The sequence below is a fragment of the Euprymna scolopes genome, chromosome 5 (genome assembly GCF_053919585.1).
Source record: "Euprymna scolopes isolate OS-2025 chromosome 5, ASM5391958v1, whole genome shotgun sequence".
NCBI classification, from domain to species: Eukaryota; Metazoa; Mollusca; class Cephalopoda; order Sepiida; family Sepiolidae; genus Euprymna; species Euprymna scolopes.
This window is the reverse complement of record NC_136486.1, coordinates 665,817-683,889: the sequence shown is the minus strand read 5'-3', so window position 1 is coordinate 683,889 and position 18,073 is coordinate 665,817. Positions and strand designations below refer to the sequence as shown.

Sequence of the window (18,073 nt, the reverse complement as noted above, 5' to 3'; positions counted from 1 at the left end):
TATTTTGCAAAGCGTGTGGACCCGGCAGTGATAAATGCAGATGTCAGGCAGATCATCAAGCACTGTGAGGCATGCCAGTCCATCGATCCTGCACCTGAGCAATGACAGAAGGGGTGATTGGAGGTTGAGCATGTGTGGCAACAAGTAGCGATGGATATTACCCATTACAGTGGTAAGCCCTTTCTTACCCTTATCGACTGTGGACCCACTCGTTTTGTGGTGTGGCGGCAAATGACCAGGCAGGACTCAGCGAATGTTGTCCACCAACTGTCATCTATCTTTTCTGAGCGAGGTGCGCCGGAAGAGATATTGACGGACAACGATGCTGCTTTTTGTAGCCACCAAGTTCGGCAGTTGTTGAATGATGAGTGTCCGACTACGACTGCGATGTGCTCATGTGCCATCAGGGAATGGCATTGCTGAGAGGAGCCATCGCAGCATCAAGAGAATTGCTGCCAGAAAGCAATGCACCATTATGGAGGCTACGTATTGGTATAACATCACACCAAAGGATGGGAAGACACTAACAACAGCACCGACCAATGTCATACACAAATACCGTGTTAGGATAAAGGGCATTGACACTGTCCAACCAATCGACGAGGAGAGTCATAACAAGTACAAGGTAGGGGATCCTGTTTGGGTTAGACCCCCTGGAAACCGGTGCACCACCAAGTTCAAGCGAGGACGAATATCTGGAGTGGTCAGCCAGCAGTCGGTCCTTGTTGATGGAACCCCACGCCATGTGCGCGATCTTCACCCAGCTAGTGAAGTACATCCCACAACTACAGAGAGTGATGAATCATCAGATGATGAGCTGCTGATAAGTGAGGTCACCGAGCAAGAGAGTGGTAGTTGTAGTTTGTCTGATCAGACAGGATCAGAACCAGAACCAGAACCTGAATCCAAGATTGTAAATACCACCCTTCACAGAAGCCAGCGAACTAAGAGGCCACCCCCAGAGTGCACTCTATGTGATCATCAGATCAGGGGGGAGTGTAGTACTTACCAACAAAACAAACGCCCACGTGTTTGTGCCTTGTGTAGGCATGCGCGACAACAAAAATTGGGTTTTTATAAGCAGAAGTCTCGAGGTTGTCCGGAATCTCCGGGCGCATGCGCTAGAGGAGGGATTGAGAGAGTGGTATAAAAGGCAGGTCGAGTGAGAAGGTTGTTGTTGTTGTTGTTGTTGTCATTGGACGTTACAGTGACGCGTGCATTAGCAGTTGATTAAGAAGCTGTTTTTTTTGTGTCAAGTTGCGCACCTCAGGAAGGTGAAGGTCATATAAGTCGTGCACCTTGGTGAAGGTGAAGGTCATAGCAAACCCAGGTTGTCGCATGCATGAAATGTGCAATACTGACGACTTAACTGTATGGGCCACAGCGCAATCTATTGGCCATGCCTCGATTTTAATTTTTATATTTTATCAAGTTCTATATTTTATGTGACAAGTCACACGTCCTATACAACTAAGATAGTTACTGCTGGTATGCAGGCGGTAGATATTACATCTACACACATAAACTGAAATTAGCTGACTCTCTGGACACGATTTCAGAACAACCTATCAGTTGAGGGGCATCACATCTCCAGGAAGGATGAACCACTTTTTCTACATATATTAGACAGTAAGAGGAGATTATAGATAGATATATATAAATACCTGTTCACATACACTTTTTCATTATAAAGCTAGAATCCAGAATTAGACGGAATCGAGCAATCGAATTGACAACGCCAGACCCAAAGTGGGTTTCGATGTACTGCATTTCATTAGTGATGTGCTCCGACATAGATGCAGTACATCGAAACCCACTTTGGGTCTGGCGTTGTCTGTTGTTGATGCAATTGCTCGATTCCATCTAATTCTGGGTTCTGGCTTTATCATGAAAAAATGTATGTGAACGGGTATTTATATATATTTATCTACAATCTCCTCTTAATGTCTAATGTATATATATACAGCATAATCGCATTGACACACCAGTTTTTGTCAGATTACCAGAGGTAAGCAATGTTGAGCATGGTTAGTACCAGATGGGTAACCATTTGGAAATTCTAGGCGCTGAATGTGCTCGCCACTTATTTCAGTATTTGTTTCCAGTCGTCCTGTAAAGATACTTAACTTGCCATTGGTTTTTAAAAATGTCAACTCAGGAGAGGTGTTGCTGGAAATTGTGCACCTCCTGCCACAAATAATTTCATGCGCAGGCACCACTTCGTGGGTATCCATAGTCTGTCAAAGACTGAAGGAGCCCCTTATATATATATATATTGAAGATTAATACTTTTCTCTAGGCACGTCCACAGTTTTTTGTTAAATGTTATCGTTTTACACAATAACAGCAACGTCATCATTTTGTGTGCTTACTATTTTGTATGTGTCAATTTCTATGGATGGGCATTGACGCTATAATTGTTTATGAAAGTAACATGTTTTTTGCAATGGGATTTTCGTAATTATATTGTAAAACAAATAGAGTTTTTTTAACGAATGACACAGACATAATAAAATTATTTTAATGTCTTGTTGACACTTATGTATATAAAGATAATGTTGCTTAAAGGTCTTAGTAGATTTTGGAGAAATGCGCAAAAAATAAAGTTCATCTTCTATCAATTTAAATCAAAACGAATTTTTTTTAGGCTGGTTGTTTATTTTCGATTTTTATTATATCAAGAGTCATATATTCTGTAATATGAATGTATTTTTTTAATATTGGAAACCTGTTATAAAAGAATCTTTCTTTAAACTTCATATCGTGGAATATTGGAATTTAATATCATTTAAAGCTTTTTTACAGTAATTTTTTTTATAATTATATTTTTGCTGTAATTCAAATAATTACATTACCGAGAAAAAAAATTATCAAGGAAAAGTATTTATTTTTTGTTTTTTAACATAATAATAATATTGATTTTATGTCCAATTCTATTTAGAACTCTAAGATAAGTGAAGTAAATAACGAGATTATAAATATATATATATATATATATATATATATATATATATATATATATAAACAAACACTTTGAAATGAGTTAAAAACATATTTAATCTGAGAAGGAAACACTAGATAAATGTATATATATATATATATATATATATGTATATATATATATATATATATATATATATATGTATATATATATATATATATATATATATATATGTATATATATATATATATATATGTATATATATATATATATATATGTATATATATATATATATATGTATATATATATATATATATATATATATATATATATATATATATATATATATATATATATATATATATGTATTTTAGTTATTTGATCTTTTAAGCTTAAAAATGATTAAATTTTTATCGACCTACATCTATTTTGTTTTCGTAACATGAAATATAGGAAACAAAATTTCCTCTAACATATTTAATGAAACCTACATTTATAATGTAAGTTTATTTAATAATAAATATATATCGAAAATTTCAGGAAAATATGACTATTGTTTGATTTTTGCTAGATTTTTAAACTATGAATATGTTTACGGCTTCAAAACCATCACTACATAGGAACAGTGTTTTAAAGCGTCGAAAATGTAAACACGATTTTAGTCTCGCATTTTCATTATTTTTGTATGCTGTAAAAATTTTTTTTAAATATTAGCAATTTATTTGAAGCTTCTTCTTTTAAATGGTAAAAACATTATGATGATAATATTAAATTAAATTACAGTTACACCGTGTTCCATATAGGGGGGGTTAAAACTGGCACGCGTTGGAGATACCTACATTTCTCTGTTCTGGTTATATAGCATCATGGCGGCATCGATATTTTTTTTATTATTGGATTGTAATACAAATAACTTATTTTAACCTTCCAAATAATTTTTTGAAAAATTATTCAATGCAATTTTAAAATAAAATTTAAAAAACAAACAAACTTACCTTTTATTTTATGAATTCAGGAAAAAAAAGTGGGATGAATTCATTTTTCTTTTGTGTTCAAAACAGAAAATTTGTTTGTTAGCATTTCATAGTAAGTTGACAGAATGTGTTTTGTGTGTCCAATTCATTAAAAAATAAATATATGGAAATATAAAACAATCAAAATTAAACAAGAAAAACACGATTTAAACGTAAAATTATTTAAATAGTTTCAATAGAAAACCAATCGATAAAGAACAATGAATTTGGGTCATTGTAACACGGTGTAAGCATTATTTCTTTCCTTGTGTAAAAATGTCCGTTCATTAGTAAAGTGTGCCGACTTGTTTTCCACCAAGTCAATTTTGGATTATATTTGTCAATGCTTTTAGGCTTGGTAGGATTTATTTTGTAAATGTCTTTTTTATAACTCCAATTCATTAACCAAATAAAATATATAAAATTTTCAATATTTATCAAATAATGATCACGGAATATAATGAACCCATTTTTTTGTATAAACCAAAAGAAAACACCTTTAATAAAGTTATTGTTCTCGGTAGTAGTAAAAAAAAAAAAAAAAAAAAAAAAAAAAATGAACGAATTTATTTTCATATTTTTTATGGAAAATAAAGCATCGTAAATTGTAACAACAAAAAATTTTTTTTTTTCGGAAACATAAGGAAAAAGTCCCATAATCTGCATTAATGAATTCGATGTAACTTTCGAAGAAAAATTGATTTCTCGAACTATTGATATTAATCATTGAATTAAACATTGTTTACTAAATAATTTCACACAAAAAATTATAATTGCAAAAAATTATTTCTACTTTTTTTTTAGATTACATATTTCACTTCATTTTTATATGTAAGATTATAATATTTTCCTAGCTTGAATGAACACGAAACTTTCGGCATAACATAATTTCTATATAATCTTGAAAAAATTGTTGTAGTTTTTTTTTATTTATTTAAAAGTAGGTACACAGTAAAATAATTAAATTAAAAAAAGAATTGGTAAAAATTATACAAACATTCACAATATAATTGTACGGATGCACGGCTGGGGGGAAAACAGTCCTACCTACTTTTCTCTCCAACAACCTGATATCATTTTCAGTCAGCCTTTTGACTTTCTGATATTTTAGGCTCCCATAGAATCCACATTTAAACTATTTCGTTTGTGTTTGCTTAAGCGAAGCCAGAATCTCTAGTTTTGGGAGGCTAATTAAGCTACTTTTTTGTACAAACAAGCTATATATTTAATTCAATAGCTTAGGACTTTACTAATTATCTGGGAAATAGACACAAAACTAATATTTATCTTACAAATAATTTTTACAATGAATTTATTTAACTTCGAAATTTAGCTGAATTAGTAAGTTTCTAAATTTCGACGTGAAAACATTTTTCATTATAACTTCTTTTTTTACGTGTACAAATATTTGTTACCTTTTGGAAATTAATTTTAGGCTTTAATATATCAAATCCAATCAAAAAGTAGTCGGTAATCTACAAAAAATTATGATAAATCGGCTTTCACTGCGATGTCCACATATCTTTTTTTCGCCATTATTGCCCGTACATATGGAGTAGTCAATCTACTGTTAACATCTATGAGAATATTCGAATAATCCAAATAATCATGATATAAAATTGCAAAACTGAATATTTCACATTAAAAATATACTCAAATAAGAATAAAGAATTGCACAAATGGCAATTCATTCAAAGGACAAAAATAGATTTGGACCAAAAAGGTAAATGAAATGATAAGTAGAGATAAAAGAAGAGTAAACAGGAATGCCTTTCGTAAAGGTTTAACATCTTAAAGGTATGCCGTTTGCGTGACACTGCTGTCCGAACCTTTCACTTTCTGGTTACCACTTGACGCGTCTTCTCTCCCCTCCAAAACGAACTTCTGCAACTTTAGCTTTTCTCTCCCCAGAATCCGACTTTTCTCTTCTACAAATACAACTGCTCACAATCTAACTTCAGAATGCCTTCCTTCCCCAAATCACTCCTCTTTTATCTCCAATCAGGAGCATCTCATTTGCATACCTCGTGGTCACCCTGTAGGCATATAAAGAAACAGGGCAGCCATTTTTGTTTCTTTCTTCTTCATTATGAACACGAGGTAAGCCACATAAAAACGCGGTCGGTCGTTCTTGTTTCTTTTTTCTTCATTTACACCACACGCCCCCCTGATCTTCGAGATCAATAGGATACTTCGTAATCCGCCATCCAAGCAGGCCGCCTCCTCTCACGTCGAGGCCTCTGGGGGACAACTTCTCGGGGGTTAACGTTTTCAGGTTCACTACAACGCGGGCCTAAGTCAGGTCGAGCAGCATCATTTGCTTCTCGGTGGCCCTCGATTTCCTCTTCTTCACTGCCCTCACTGCATACCGGCAATGTCACGCGACGCAGGTCTAAGATATGCCGGGGAATGCTATTCACCATCACATTGTTCTTCGACTGCAATCCTGTTACGACCCCTCTTTTCCAACGAGTGGTACACTGTGCATTGGGGGATTTCACCCGCACCTCTTCACCTACTTTGATAGTGGCTTCTTCACTCTCAATTCCTGCTGTTTTGTTGCACGGATGCCGCCACTTATATGTGAAAACGGCCCTATGAGGCACAGTTGTCTCATCTTGTTTGGTCTTCGGCGAGATGTTATACCAAAACACCGCCTCTATGGGTGATACGTTGCTTTTTTCCGCAGCGGCTTTAATGGTGCGATGATTCCTCTCCACTATTCCGTTGCCACTCGGCCGATACGCTGCTCTGAAAAATTGCCTTACTCCCCACTTATCGTACACCCCTTTAAAGGCTTCTGATCGGAAAGCGGGGCCATTGTCACTTAAGAGTTCCTCAACCGGCCCGCTCTCCAAAAATATCTCCTCAATGACCCCTCCGATCACCCATGCAGCTTCTGCCCTGATCTCTCTCCAGATGGCAAACCTTCCCGGTCCACAGTCGACCATCGACAGATTCAATTTGTGGCGATAGTGTGTCACATCAATGGCCAATCGCTTCCAGTCCTCCGCAACGTGTAGCTCTCCTGCTTCGTGTCTGGATGGTCCAGGGTCAATTGATTGGCACTCTCGACAGTTCTCCACCACCTCCCTAACCTCCTCCTCGGTGGTCTCCGGGTAAACCTCTCTGGCTAGGAATAACGTTCGTTCTCGACCAAAGTGGTGCATTTCGTGTGACTCTTTGACTTCTTCCCCTGCGCAGCATACCGAGGAGACCTCCTTTCCCTCCTGCAGCCAGGCCTTCTTCACGCGTGTCATCAAATCCGCCTTGTTTTTTTCTGACGGGACCAACACAACAGATACTCTCAACTGGAATTCCGCTATCAGGTCGGTGAGCGCTCCGAGTCTGCGCTTGATCAGCATTTCCGCAGCACCCCTGGTCTTAACTCTCTTATCGCCAGTTACTGCCGACCGAATCTACCGTTGCCGAATCGGTTTTGACTTCAATTATTTTCAATCCCCATTTCAGGGCCAGATTGATTCCTTTTATAGCAGCATCTAGTTCTGCTACGTTGATATGGGAGAAGTCGTTGTTTTTTTCTTAGCCACGCCGCATCCTCCACAGTTACACCTCCTATCTCTAGTACGACGCCCAATGCCAGGTTACTGACATCGCACCAAACCACACCCACGTCTTCGCCGCTGACATACCATTTCCCTTTCACTGGGTCCTCATTCCTCACTCTCGCAATGACTTCTTGTAGCATGTTCATGACCTCCTTCGTCACACGGCCCTCCCAGCCATCAGTGCCTGTTTGTCGTTTAATAAAGCTGCATGCTATGCTGAGCCAGCCAGCGATAGGATAGTGCCCGACCAGCCTCCCGCAGACTGAGAAGAGTTCTCGCCTCGTCAGCTCAGATCCGACTTTGGGTATTGCATTCCCTCGTTCGAAGACAAGGCTTTCTTTTCCATCTCGCCTTAGTTTTAACCCCAGCACCGCTCCTCCATTTAGGGTCTCCGCCGGTTTTGCAGTTAACCCATACTTCTCGACATGGCTTCTTACTTTCTCTGCTGTCACCTCTGCCTCCTCCACCAGGATGTCGTCAATGTACGAACTAGTGGCCTCCTCCACTTTACAGTCTTTGCTCAGCACTGTCTTCAGCACGGCAGTCATAATTTTGGGGGCTGAACTCAGCCCAAAGCCTAACCTCATCAGACAATACACCCGCCCCTTGTACCGGACCAGTTGGTACTGCCAGAGTTTTTCATCTACATGGATCTGCAGATATGCCGATTTCAAATCGACAATCTTAGTGGCCCGCTCCATTCTTCTCCATTTCCTCATGACCTCCTCACATACGTCGATCCCCGTTCCAGCAGAAATGATAAGTAGAGATAAAAGAAGAGTAAACAGGAATGCCTTTCGTAAAGGTTTAACATCTTAAAAGTATGCCGTTTGTGTGACACTACTGTCCGAACCTTTCACTTTCTGGTTACCACTTGACGCGTCTTCTCTCCCCTCCAAAACGAACTTCTGCAACTTTAGCTTTTCTCTCCCCAGAATCCGACTTTTCTCTTCTACAAATACAACTGCTCACAATCTAACTTCAGAATGGTATTTATTTTCAGAAAATTTACAGAAAAATTTGGCACATGGCCGAAGATGGGGGAGGGGAAAGGACGGTCTTCTCTGACTAGTGCTAACTAATCTAACCTAACTAGTTCCTACTTTCACTCTACTTACACCATAATACCACATTCATACTATACATCCATCAGCGTATACATCCTTCATCAATCACCATAAGAACATCATACCATGATAACCTAATTAAAACCCATAAGAAAGGGGGGGTTTGGGAAGATAAAAATTTTATATACAAGATACAAATGAGATATTTACAATGTTAGTAACAAAAGACCCCCCGTTGTTAAACTATGGCAGATGCACCGATTCGCCAGTCGAAAGGGTGATGCGGGTCCAAATGCTTTATTTAAAACACCTCTTACGCAAACTTCGAAAGGGAACCCGCATCTCTGGCGAATCAAGCGATCTGTCACCTAATTTGGGAGGGGAGTGGGGTTAAAAAAAAAAAAAAAAAAAAAAAAAACGCAGGGACAAACTTAAAAGGGGCCTAATGATCGCTATCACACACTAGCTAGGTTATGAACAAAGAAGCCTCTTGCCTATATCGTGACCTACTCTGGACTAAAAACGAGTCAGGGCTGACGTTCGTTCCTGTCACCCAAAATTCTTTCCCTAAGGAACATCCAAGAACCAGTCAAGACTTGCTTCTCTCACCCGACACACACGCGCAACTGACACCCACCTTTCAACAAAGTCTGACGGAGCGAGTCTAACTCTCTCGGCCTTGATACGATCCTTTAAATAATGACGAAAGAGTCGTATAAGGTCGAGGGGAGCGAAGTCCTCAGATCCATAGACCACTTTCATACGTGTGTTCCAGATAACACCTCTCATCACAGCTAGCAAGGTCAAACACAAATCTTTTCTGAGCTTATCCGTTGTCGGAGCCCAATTGCTACAGACATTAATAGGAACCAAGGTTAATGAGGATATGTTTAGTATGCGGACCATGAGACCTGTAACAAACTCAATCAGCGGTGCCACGATGCGACAATAAACGAAGGCGTGACATAAAGTCTCGTCCTCATCGCCGCACCGTTTACAAATAGGCGAATCCACCAAGCCAGCTGAGTGGAGTCTCTTACCGACCCATAGAGCATCTCGAATTACCAGCCAGGTCAGGGAAGCCTCGTCGTTAGTGAGGCATCCTGACCCAGGCGCCCAAGGCCAGATTGAGCGGAGCTGCTCCTTCGTCAAAGGGAGCCTCCCACCAATGACATCCGTTACGGATCCCCTCACTAAAACCCGATATAATGCCTTTCGGGACAACAGCAGAGTGTTAGAGAGGCTTTCCTTCACTCTTAAGAGGGACTTCAGTGCGCGCCGGCACTCGCGATAGAAGGGACATTCACCTCGGGGCAACCTGTGTGCCTCCCCCTCGGAGTAGTGCACCCCTCTCAAAGCCGGGAAGGCTTTCTTGGTGTCCTCCATCCAGAGGCCACCGTTTTCCCTATCTTGTGTACACATTCGATCTAGGTAGTAGAGCCGTAGCGTGTATAGCCGAATCTCCACGTTTGGCATACCTAGACCGCCTTCAGAAGGATGTAGGTAGCAGACATCGCGACAGACCTTAGGGGCCCTTCCAAGCCATAAGAAGTTGAAAAGAGCCCTCTGCAAATATAGCAGTGTATCTGACGGGATTGGAAGCACTGATAGACGATAAATAGCGATTGGATAGATGTGAGTATTACACACCTCCGCTCGCCCCTTTAATGAAAGGTTCCTACTGATCCACCGTGAAGCTGCAGACCGTACCGCTTTCAGAACCTCCGACCAATTTTTCTCCAGCTGGAGGTCAGGACCAAACCAGACGCCGAGTATCTTGCAAGGCCCATCGCTCCAACTAAAGGGCCCCTGAAGGGGCATACCCCTCCAGGCACCAATGCGCAAACCCGAAGACTTGTCGCAGTTAATTTTGGCCCCTGTTACCGTTTCATACAATCTGATTTCTACACCGACGACACTAATCTCAGCACTGCTCGTTACAAGCACAGTTACGTCGTCGGCATAGGCGGAGTACTTCGCCTGGGCATCCACACCTGGCAAAGTGATTCCGCGTAGGACCGGATTCACCCTTAGCCTGCGCAAAAATGGCTCGATCGCAAGCACATATAGCATGGGTGATAACGGGCACCCTTGACGAATGGAACGTGACAAACTGAAGGGTCTCGACCTCTTCCCATTTACTTCCACCATCACCACGGGGTTAGCATAGAGAAGATGAACCCAAGAGCGAAATTGCGGGCCAAAACCGGCCGCCGATAAAACAGCCCCCAAGTACCGATGGTCAACCCTATCGAAGGCTTTGGACTGATCTAAATTGATCAGCGCGGCCTCAGTGTCGACTTTTTCTATCATCAGGCGTATCGAGTGCAAGTTATCCTGGATTGTCCTGCCCTTCACGGCACACGTTTGCTCGAGGCTAATAAGACGCGCCAGGACAAGCTGCAGACGATTTGCGAGAATCTTGGCCAAAATCTTTAACTCAGCGTTAAGCATCGTTAAGGGCCTGAAATTACCTAACCCATCCCCACCATCTTTGCTTTTATGGACAAGTTTTATCACACCCATGGTAAAGTACTTGGGGATTGAACCGTTCCTAAACCATGAGTTAAACAAAACCGTCAGTAGAGGGACAAAGATGTGCGACAACCTCAAATACACTTCGTAGGGAAGACCATCGATCCCCGGTGACTTATTAAGGCCGACCCGCTTTAAGGCTTCAATGACTTCATCCTCCGTTATGCCACCTTCGCACCTAGCCGCTTCGGTCGTCGAAAGACGAGAAAAGTCAGCCAAATAGGTGTCGAATTGTTCTAATGACAGACCGGGTTCCATGGAAAAAAGCTCCTGGAAATGGGATCTAAACGCCTCCAGCACACCCTGGTTTGTGGTCACGGTACGCCCGTCCGGCAATATGACACGAGCGATGTGCCTATTAGCTGCTTGCCTAAGCTCCTCTGCACGCAGTTCAGCGGCCATGTTTGTTGCTTCCTGGGGCATTCTTTTTAACCTAGCCCTAATCGCTAAGGCTTGGTGCTCCTTTTCAGCAAGGGAGGCAAGCCGAGCCCTAATTATATTAACGCTAGCAGTATCCCCCTCCTCCACCGCCCGATCTAGTCTAGACTCTAGTGTCACTTTAGCTGCCCTAGAATCTAGATTGAGTCTTTTGCTAAAGTCAGCAGCAAAGGACCTAATGTCTTCCTTAACTTTTACCCACCACTTATTCCCAATAATTGCCCCCGTCAATTCCCGCTGTAGGGTTAGTAATAGCCCGTCACGGAAGCCTTTCACATCGAACAACGACGTGTTGAGCTTCCAGTAACCGGCTAATCTAGGCTTAGGTCTATCTAAGTTTACCCGTACACGAACAAGTCTGTGATCCGAGTAAACTATGTTGTGGAAACTTGGACAATCCAATACTCCTATGTCGACTCGCCTAACTAAGAACCGGTCGATATAGCTCGAGAGCTGTATCGAATCGGAGCCGCCTCTACCTGTCCAAGTCCACACTAAGTCACGGGGCTTTTCATTTCGGAATTTGTCGATAAGATCAAACTTATCCACAAATTCACGAAATAAAACAGCATCCCGATCTCTGTTAGTTCCCCTAGATGTTAACCCAAATCGATCTAACTCGGGATCCAGGACGGCGTTCCAGTCTCCCGCTAAGATAACCGTTCTGGAAACATCTATGAACTGCTCGATCCGCCGAAAAAAACCAGCCAGCTCAGAATGGCTATTGGGCGCATAAACCCCAATAAGACGTAATGGCCTACCCTTTATGGTAACATCCAAAACACATAGTCTTCCCTCCGGATCCAAGTAACACGGGTCACACGACGCATCTAGAGACCTTTTAACTAGCCAGGAAACCCCTCTCGAGCGAGAATTATAGTGCGCTGAGTAAGCCTCAAAGGTCCTAGACAGTGCACTCAAATGGTCACCAGGAATAAGGTGGGTTTCCTGCACACAACAGATATCCACTCCGAGGTGCTGCAGGTCCAAACTCAAGCGCCATTTGCGCGAGTCGGCCCTTAGCCCTCGGATATTTAAACTAGCAAGCTTGAGATCCATGGTGGTGCCTTAGGGTTGGGAACCAGGAACGAACATCGCGGTCGTGAGCATGCCGACGGCTCTCGTGAGGGAATAAGTACCCATCGCAGTATCGATGAGTCCGTCACGAGAGATACCGCCGACATGCAGGGGATAGGTTAGTTTTACTATCCTATACAGGGAGGGGTGCATTTTTACCGGGACCCTCCCAACGCAACATTTTTTTTAGATTTTTAATATCTGTGTCTTTAAATATGGCTAGGGGAGGGGAAATATTGAAAGCCTTATTTGCCTCCTCCAGCATTTGCCATAGGTCTTTTGCCTCTTCTTTTTTTTCTGATTACGGTTAGTATGCGTCTAGCTTTAGGGAAATTGGTGGGGATGTCTATTAGCTTCCCCCCTACCTCCCTGAAATCAATTAGTTTGCTGAGGTCTGCACCTTTAAAGTTCTTGTTATTATTTATGGCAGCTGAGTTTAAGATGCAAATATCTTTTCCAGGGAGGTAGAGGGTCTTTTTTTTGTGTTCAGGTGAGGGGGTAGTGTCCATGTCAGTATATGTGTTAGTAGGGTTAGTAGGGGTTTTTACTGGAGATACAGGAGGAGTATTATGAGGGGACTTAGAGGTGGCTGGTACAGGAGAGGGGGATTTATGTTTTTTAAGAGGACTTAGTGGAATTAGTTTAGGCATTTTGGAGGGGACAGGAGTTGTGACTGGAGGAGGCATTTTAAAAGGGGAAGGAGTTTTGGATGTTGCGGGGGACTGTGTAGTGATGAGTCTGGTATTTTTGGAAGGAGGTGACTTGCATGGGGATTGGAGTGTCTGTTTTTTGGTGTCCAGTTTTTTCTTGAGATTTACTATTTCTATGTATTTTTCTCTGCCTGGGTCGTGTTGCAGCATAGCCTCTTCTCTCATCTGCTCGAGGGAAACACGTCCGGGGGTCTTTTTCCCAGGGGCGATCTGCCATGGTTCTCCTCTGAGGGTCTCGTCTTTGGTGTTGGTTGTTTCGCTGGTAGTTTGGTTGGGTACACTTTTTGATGTGCTGGCTCCCAGATGCTCACCTATTATTTTCTTTGTGTTAGGAGTGGGCTTTTTTGATGGGCAATCTGATGTGAGATGTCCGATCTCACCACAGTGCCAGCATGTAGGTCGCCTGCCGGCCACTATGATGGGCAACTTTTCTTCACCCACCTCAAGGAAGAAGGGGATGCTTACGAAATCTTCCTTGTTCAGCAGTATGTCGAATGACCAGACCCCGTGGAATTCGTCAACTTCAATGTGTACCATTTCCCCAAACTTCAGGAAAAAGGCACCGAGGTGTTCGCCATCTACGTGGTGTGGTACATGGAAGACCGATACTGTCGTGCGTCGCTTCCCTAGGTATTCCGTCCTCAGGATGAATTGCTGGGTAATTATTTCCTTTTGGGAAATAGTGAGGCACTCTTGTGATGAGTTAAAAAGTGCACTCCAGGTATTGTAACCTTTGCACTTTATGACGCGTAAAGGTCTAAGTCCTGCGGTTGCCAGTAGATTGATGATTATGTCCACGGTTGCTCTTATTACTTTCTTGGTCTTCCTGTCTACCACAAATAATGTTAGGCACCTTTTCCTTATTTCATCCAATTTCGGGATGTTGACAATTAGTCCTGAGTCAGTAACTTGATCAAGGCATTGTTTTGCTTTCTCAACGAATTCAGTGACGTTAATATCGACTTTTGGGGGTTTTGTCCACGGGTTCGTTGTTGCAGCTGCGACGTTCTCCATCTCCATTGTGACGACAATAGGCGTTTGGCACGCCGAAGCGGCCATAGCCGAACCGTTAAAAAGACGGTTAAAAAAAGTCCAAGAAAAAAAGAAACAACTGTTAAAAATAACAGTAAAGACAAAGGGGGGGAAAAAAGAAAGCGTCGTGTAGAAAAAAACCGACGTTAATATAAATAAAAGGTATAAATCGCTGGTTGAATAACGCACAGGACAAGAGTCAATCTAACTTCAGAATGCCTTCCTTCCCCAAATCACTCCTCTTTTATCTCCAATCAGGAGCATCTCATTTGCATACCTCGTGGTCACCCTGTAGGCATATAAAGAAACAGGGCAGCCATTTTTGTTTCTTTCTTCTTCATTATGAACACGAGGTAAGCCACACAAAAACGCGGTCGGTCGTTCTTGTTTCTTTTTTCTTCATTTACACCACAAAGTATACATGTGTTTTCGAGAAATTAATATGGCGGAATCCTTAATTCCGGCCAAGGGGAATAACCACGATCCTTTATTTCCGGAAAAGTCAAAGCAATTTATTCGAACATTTTCTCCTTGAACAATAATTAAGTATGGAATTACAGAAGTTAAATTTAGTCTGTTCAGTACTAGGTTAAGAAGTCCTTATATTTACTTGGAAATCGCCGCATTTTGGACGATCTTCTCACTAACTCATAGGGATTTTGGTCCTCAGCGTCCACATCTTGGGGGAGCATGGATATTTTCAGGATTAGGTAAGGGATTCTTATCCTTCACGTAGTATTGTTTTCGTCAGTTGGCGGTTCTTTAGGGGATTCAGAGCTTGTAGGATTGTTTTCATTGTGTTGGTCTTCTTGATTTAAGGAGTTAGGAGCCAGGTCTCGCACATTGACAGTAGTTTTCGCACCAAAGGGTAGTCGTACATGAGTGTAGTGAAAAACGAAGAGCCGAATACCTTTGTAAAGGTTTTATTCGCAAAAGAAAGCAAGTCACAAATAGCGTTAATTACGCAGCATTTATAGTTAACGGAAGAGTTCATTCAAGGGATGAGGGGTTAGGGATATTACACTTTCCCCTTGAAGTTTTTTTTTTCGTTATTATTTTATTTATTTATTTTATTTTTCATTATTTTTTTTTTCTAACTTTTTTTTTTTTTCCTATAATTAAAACTTTTTTTTTCGTGCCTTACTTAGTAACGAAGTCCTGTTATTTCTCAAGAAATTTCAGTATTCTGCCAGATCTACGCAGCGGCTCGGTTGGCATTTCGCTCTCAACTGGTTCCCCACGGGTGTTTTCTTCTATATGTTCAGGATATTGTATACATTCGTTTTCACTCCCTGGCTTACTCACAGGTGGCATGCAACCATTCTCTAAAGTGTTGTCTCCATTAATTGTGTTGGGAGCCAAATCTCTGACGTTGACGGTAGTTTCAATGCCTGAAGGTAGTCGTACTTGGGCATAATGAGGGTTGATCTCCAGTAACGTCGCAGGTGTAACCGGGGGGGGTCATTTTTACTCGACCTAATATGATCTCTGACGTATACTTGGCCTGGTTTTGCCCACAGGGGAATAGAAGTACCAGAAGTGGATTTACGGTTATACTTAAATAGTCTATCATGAGGGGTCGCATTCGTAGCTGTGCAGAGCAATGATCGAATAGAATGTAGAGCATCAGGTAGAATATTTTCCCAGCAGGATAGTCTCATTTTACGAGAATGTAAGGTTACTTGTATGGCCTTCCATAGTGTGCCGTTTAGTTTCTCAATTTGACCATTGCCTTCCGGGTGATATCTACTCGTTTTCGAAGTCGCAATGCCTTTCCCATGTAAGTAATTGGTCGTTTCTTCCGATAGAAAATCAGTCGCTCTATCTGTGTGAATCATATAGGGCATACCAAATATCGCAAATAGTTGATTCAGGCATTGTGTGATCGTTGAGACGTTGAGCTTGTCATATCTTTACACGGAAATGCAAAAGGAAAACGCGAGTATTCGTCGATTATCGTAAGTAGGTATTTGTTACAACGTGTGGACGTAGGCAGTGGTCCCTTGAAATCCATGTTTAATCGCTGAAATGGTACTATTGCTTTTATGAGAGTTCCCTTGTTACCGGTGAAGAATTTGGGTTTTAAATACTGGCAAGACGAGCACAAATTAGTTACTCCTTTTATTTGATCGAGGGAGAAAGGAAAGTTTCTTTCTTTGCAAAAATGGAAGAGTCAGGTAATGCCTGGATGGCATAATTTACAGTGTAGGTCCCGAAGATCTTGTAAGGAATAAGTGAGAGCAGATATTCGGGAAAACGTATCAGCGACAACATTTTCTCTACCTCTCTGCTTTTCGTCCTTCACAATTTCCTGCTGCAGTTTGCTTCGTTGAGCGACAGCTACAATTCCCTGCTCACTCTCTTTCTTCCTGGCCAGCATCCTAGCCTGTGTAATCAACTCCACCACCTCCATAGTATTTATACCGGGCAGTTGCTGCAGAGCTATAGAAATATGGTCCGGGAAGCCATTGATAAAGGCTATCTTAACCATGTGTCGACGGCCTCCTCCATTTAATCCTGCTAGTCCCGTCAACCTCCTGATATTGTTGGCGTAAACATCGACAGGCTCTCCGGTCCACACCATACAGCTTAGTTTGCCATATGCCACAAACGGTCCTTCGGTAAATGCTTCCTTCAACTTTTCCTCAATGGCGTCAACAGACAGTCGATCCTCCTCCCGCATCTCCAGATATAAGGCCAGAGCATCACCATCAAGATACAGCGGTATTAGGCTGGCTACATTCGCGATGCCCCGCAACTTAGTGACAAGTTTAACCTTGGTCAGCCAGGTTATAACATCTCGCTCTCCAGAGAACGTCTTAAGCATTTCACTTCTGATCCTCTTTGCTTCCATAGTTCCCGCCGAAATAGCTTGTAGTGAAGTAGAAAAATATATATATATATAAGACACAGCTGTTCCTTCCAAAAGGTCGAGCTCTTCAACGTCCAAAAATAATTCACCGTCACAAAAAGAATTCGCCGTCACTTCTTCCAACCGCCGTTTCACTCTCTGCGCTCTTCACCCTGCTTAAAAAATACCGTTTATATGCTGCCCATTGCTCCACTTATGCAAATTAACTATCAACCAGAGCCATCTAGTTTTCCATTTCTCCAAACAGCCAATTTGTAAAGGGGGACAACTCAAACCACAATGAGCAATCTAGTTTTCCATTTCTCCAAACAGCCAATTTGCAAAGGGAGGCAACTCAAACCGCAAAATGCAAAGTAGCCCGACTAGTGATATTCCGTCTTGCCATTTTTATGTTGAATTGACTAATAAAATAATTCCCTGCTATCAAGAAAAGCAATACAATGCTACCCTTCATCTAGGAACACAATCTTGGAGTGTAGACGCGAGAATCCGTTAAAAAAAAGGACAGGAAGGATAACTCCCCAAAAGCCACCAGAGTAATATCACATTGCACACAGATTTGCTTTAAGTAAATATCAGAAAAAAATCATATTCTAAAATATGTCTTGTTAATGTTTACTCCACTATGATTTTCCTTTATTTCTACGATGTTGAAGCAGTTTGTAGCGTTTACCCCGGAACTAAAATTTGACAGAGACTTTTGAATCGTCACCGTTTCCGGAGAGCTCTAAAAAAGAGGACAATAAAAAACGGTGGCGCCAAATTCGAGTGCCCTCTCTTCCTCTTTCGCTCGCTGACCCTTGAGGAGTTAACACGCGC

The 18,073-nt window shown here is 41.5% G+C and overlaps 1 protein-coding gene across 1 annotated transcript; it reads right to left on the bottom strand.

Moving 5' to 3' along the window:
- Positions 1 to 15,707: 15,707 nt before the first annotated feature.
- LOC145277066 (uncharacterized) lies at positions 15,708 to 16,220 on the bottom strand. Its single transcript, XM_080128730.1, has one exon. It carries the CDS (start codon positions 16,218 to 16,220, stop codon positions 15,708 to 15,710), a length of 513 nt encoding a protein of 170 aa, XP_079984856.1.
- Positions 16,221 to 18,073: the final 1,853 nt, after the last annotated feature.